Source organism: Asparagus officinalis, chromosome 10, assembly GCF_001876935.1.
Source record: "Asparagus officinalis chromosome 10, Aspof.V1, whole genome shotgun sequence".
In the NCBI taxonomy this organism is placed as follows: Eukaryota; Viridiplantae; Streptophyta; class Magnoliopsida; order Asparagales; family Asparagaceae; genus Asparagus; species Asparagus officinalis.
This window is the reverse complement of record NC_033803.1, coordinates 37,634,912-37,639,207: the sequence shown is the minus strand read 5'-3', so window position 1 is coordinate 37,639,207 and position 4,296 is coordinate 37,634,912. Positions and strand designations below refer to the sequence as shown.

The following is a 4,296-nucleotide window of genomic DNA, read 5'->3' as shown; positions in this document are numbered from 1 at the left end:
TTTTCAAATCATAAGTATCAGAACTCATCGTTCCTGATGATAAACTCACCTAGCAAGTTTCCCCAGCGAGACGCTAATTACCAAAATCTAGTGCAAGTCACAAGTACACAAATCCTGTCACGTTAACACTAAACCTCTGACAAATTCACTTATCAATCCTCTTCAATAGGATGATAAGTCCACAAAGTTGCTCTAATTGTAACACAAATTCCCGTCATGTTAACAATAAACCTCTAACAAAACCCACTTATTAATCCTCGTCAATAGGATGATAAGTCCACAAAGTTGCTCCAATCGCAACACAAATCTAGTCATGTTAACATCATACCTTTGACAACCCACTTATCAATCCTTGTCAATAGGATGATAAGTCCACAAAGTTGCTCCCATCGCAACACAATCTTATTACGTTAACATCATACCTCTGACAACCCACTTATCAATCCTCGTCAATAGGATGATAAGTCCACAAAGTTGCTCCAATCGCAATACAAATCCTGTCACGTTAACACCAAACCTCTGACAATCCACTTATCAATCCTTTTCAATAGGATGATAAGTCCATAAAGTTGCTCCGATCGCAACATTCTCTTGTCACGTTAATATCAAACACCTCTGACAAAATTAACTTATCGACTCTCGTCAATAGAGCGATAGGTCCTCAACGTTGCTCCTATCGCAACACTTTCCACTTATCGACTCTTGTCAACAGAGCGATAGGTCATTAAAGTTGCTCCGATCGCAACACTTTCCACTTATCGACTCTTGTCAACAGAGCGATAGGTCCTCAAAGTTGCTCCAATCGCAACACTTTACACTTATCGACTCATGTCAACAGAGCGATAGGTCCTCAAAGTTGTTCCGATCGCAACACTTTCAATTTATCGACTCTCGTCAACGGAGTGATAGGTCCATAAAAATACTGTTAGGTTAACATCACACTTGTTAATCATTTTTTTTACAAGAATAGCAAGTTGTCATTATAAAATCCCTAGCAGATTAAATATTTTCTGGAATTATCCTAGTGATAATAAAGAAAATTTTTGAATTTCACTCTAAGTGAAAATTCATGCCAAGTTAATATTACACCTCTGGCGCTTCGAACTTTCTTTCAGTGTTTCAAGTAACACAGGAAGAAATAATGACAAAGTCTATGTATTCAAAATCATAGCATCAAGTCTAAGAGGGTTCATTCTCTTAGCACAACGTTACATGTGGAACGGACTTAGATAATCCATGTGCTAGCCCGACTCAAACGGTAGTCGGTAAAGGCTTATCAAATCCGTTGATGGCTAAGGGTTTGCCAAAAATCCTACGAATGTTTGCGGGCCCATCAGCTGAATGGAGGTCCTGCACGGTAAATCCCTTCAACCAAGGTGCCTTTGAAGCGAGTGCAGAGAACAACTCCTTCGTGACAAGTAATCAACAGCTCCAAGATCAGAGTTGAGATCCAAAGTATTCCAAAAATTCGTCCCAGTCAACCGCGAACTTTCGAAAACTTTGGAGAGGGTTCTATAGGATGTCAAAAAATCACAACAGATAGCTTATCCCCATTAAACAGCAACAATAGAGGTTACAATTCAACGACTTCCAGAAGGCCACAATTTGAAGACTTTCATGAAGATCGATGAAGGTTACAATATGACGATCTTCATAACAACTGATGAAAGCTCTAATCAACAGATTTCATAATCAACATCGGGAGTTACAATCTGACGACTCTCACATATCAAAGAGCTAAAGCAAAGATTACAAAATAATAATCTTTGCAACGCTCTGAAAGAAAGAGACTACAAATCGACGGTCTCTTTAAACTAAGACGTGGAAGTCCTCCCCGCGTACCGGCATCAAGACGCAGTGTTTTTAGCCGTTGACACAGCTCAAACCTGGCCACAAACGCAGCCTCTAAAAGCTACCAACGTAGCTTCCATCCGCTGCCAAACGCAGCTCATGTTCGGCTACAAACGCAGCCTCTAAAAGCTGCTAACGCAGCTTCCATCCGCGGGCAAACGCAACTCTTAAATGCTGCTAAACTACCGCCAACACAGCTTCCAAATCGCTGCAAACGCAGCTTCCAAATCGCTGCAAACGCAGCTTCCAATTGCTGCAAATAAGCTTCCAGACGCTGCGTCCGAGCTTCCAGACGCTACGTTCGAGCTTCCAGATACTGCGTTTGAACGCAGGATTCACGCCAGAACGCGGATTTTGCGTTTGACCCGTTCAAACACGAGCTGAACGGTTTCAAAACCGTTTCCCACGATCTGAGGGGATCACAACTCCACTCAGGAGTGATTTAAGGGGCGGTTACATCCTATTAGACCCACTTAGGAGCGAATTAAGGAGGGCGGTTACACCCCTTAATCCCTTCTAAATAACTAAGAAATTAGCTTAGTTCGGATCCTGGATTTTGGGCTGGATCTTTGATCCTTCTTTTTGGCAGCAAAGAAGAGATCTTTTGAGAGGAATTGCTGGAGCTTTGGAGATCAACAACATGAGCTTTCTTCACCCTTGGCTTATAGACCGATTTCGGTTAAATCAACTCTTTCATAGAGTTTCAAACTCTTTTAGAGTTCTCCATAACATCAAATCGTGATGAGAAGACCACGTTCCAGTGAATCAAGACGTTCGGATCGTTAATGGAGAGCAAACTCAATGCGAGCATTCGAGGGAGGCACTCCATCGTCACCGTGAAGAACCCAGAATTAAACAAAGGGGAGAATCAAATTTATTCTCCTCTCTTTTGTAATCAGGAAATCCAATTGTAACTGATTAAAAGAATACAAATCAATTTTTCTTCGTTTCTTTTACTGCAAAATTTCCACCAAACACTAACCCTATCTAATTTTCATGAAGTTACGCAAAGAATTAAAGACAGAATCCCAACAATATATACCTTCTCTAACTGGAGCCTGAGTGTCCGGAGCAAGCGGCGGAGTCCACGTTTTCACTGGAGTCGTGAGATTAAGCAGAACATCCGGCTTCCCTTGATAAAACCCATACATATCATACCTAAAATTACAGCTCTTGGTAATAATCCTCCTCCCTGTGCTTGCTTCAGAACCAGTGTACATGGCCCGTGCCACTATCAAACACTGACCACAATCTTCAGCCGACAGGTCCCTCGTGCACTGTGCCAGTCCACTCAGCGTGAAGCTGGCGTTGCTGTTGGTCTCGTTCATCGCCGTCCCAGTGGCGAACATAGTAGGAGAGTTGTAGGCGGTGTAGCTTGTAATATCATCTAGAAGCTCCTTCTGCAACCTGATGAAACCTCGAACATTATTGGTAACGTTCTTCAGGTTGGCCAAAAAGTAAGAGCCGTTGTAGTTGAGTGAGGAGAAGAAGCGCAGGTTAGAGTATCGGAGCTCGCAGTTGCCATACCAGACTGTGGCTTTTTTTGAGCTGGGGCAGAGGGAGCCGATGTCTTTCGTGGCGTTTTGGATGCAGGCGCGGCAATTGGAGAGACCGACATCACCTCGGCAGAGGAAGAGGCCGTAGACGGTGTTCGGGGTCGAACCAGTTGTGTTGGTGGTGAAGGAGGAGTTGGTGGAGGTGAGGATGCGGAGGAGTTGATTGAGGTTTGATTTGTAGTCGCTATTGGAAGTGTAGTTACTGAGGCCACAGGTATGGTAGAGAGGGCCACCCGAGCTGAAGCCGGAGCGGAGGAGGAGGAGGAGGAAAAGATGTAAGAGATTGGTCATGTTTTTGTTTGGTGTTGTTTTGCTTGATTGAATAGCCGAGTCCAAAACTTCCTAGCATATAGTAGGGGTTTCTGTTATATATACTCGTAACTACTAACAAGTAATATTGAGCTAAATTGGTTACAACCAATTTATACTCTCTGCGCTTAGTGACTTTACAACATAAATTGGGATGGTAATACATTTATTTAAGATTAATGGCAGTAAAGTTGAGTGTGAGTGGTCATCATCAAATAATCTTTGATGTTAATGATCAACTAAAAAGTAGGAGCGATCTAAAAAAAAAGCGCAAGTTTAAATCGATAATGCTCCATGGACATTGGAAATTTTTGGAATAAAATATGATGTCCTTCTAAATATTTGAACCTAATATCCCTATCTAATTCTAGAAGGTTATTTGGTGGATATCATCTGTCACGATGCGGGACTCGCGAGCCCGTTCGCGCGATGTAAGTCGTGGGATCCACTCAGTATAGCACGTGTTGTTTAGCTAAACCATTGTCAAAATCGACTAATCGGTACTACACTTAAATCTCATGGTTTACCTTATAATCACTATCATATCAATGTCCACAAGTAGATATGAGAGAATAAATTA

General features: G+C 42.2%; 1 protein-coding gene across 1 annotated transcript; it reads right to left on the bottom strand.

The window, feature by feature from the left end:
- LOC109826643 (cysteine-rich repeat secretory protein 38-like) lies at positions 2,835 to 3,759 on the bottom strand. The gene has a single exon (XM_020393664.1). The coding sequence runs from the start codon at positions 3,696 to 3,698 to the stop codon at positions 2,835 to 2,837; it is 864 nt and encodes a 287-aa protein (XP_020249253.1). The 5' UTR covers positions 3,699 to 3,759.

Bases quoted from the DNA above. Each gene is read 5' to 3' on its own strand.
- LOC109826643 (XM_020393664.1), bottom strand. From the start codon at position 3,698: ATGACCAATCTCTTACATCTTTTCCTCCTCCTCCTCCTCCGCTCCGGC.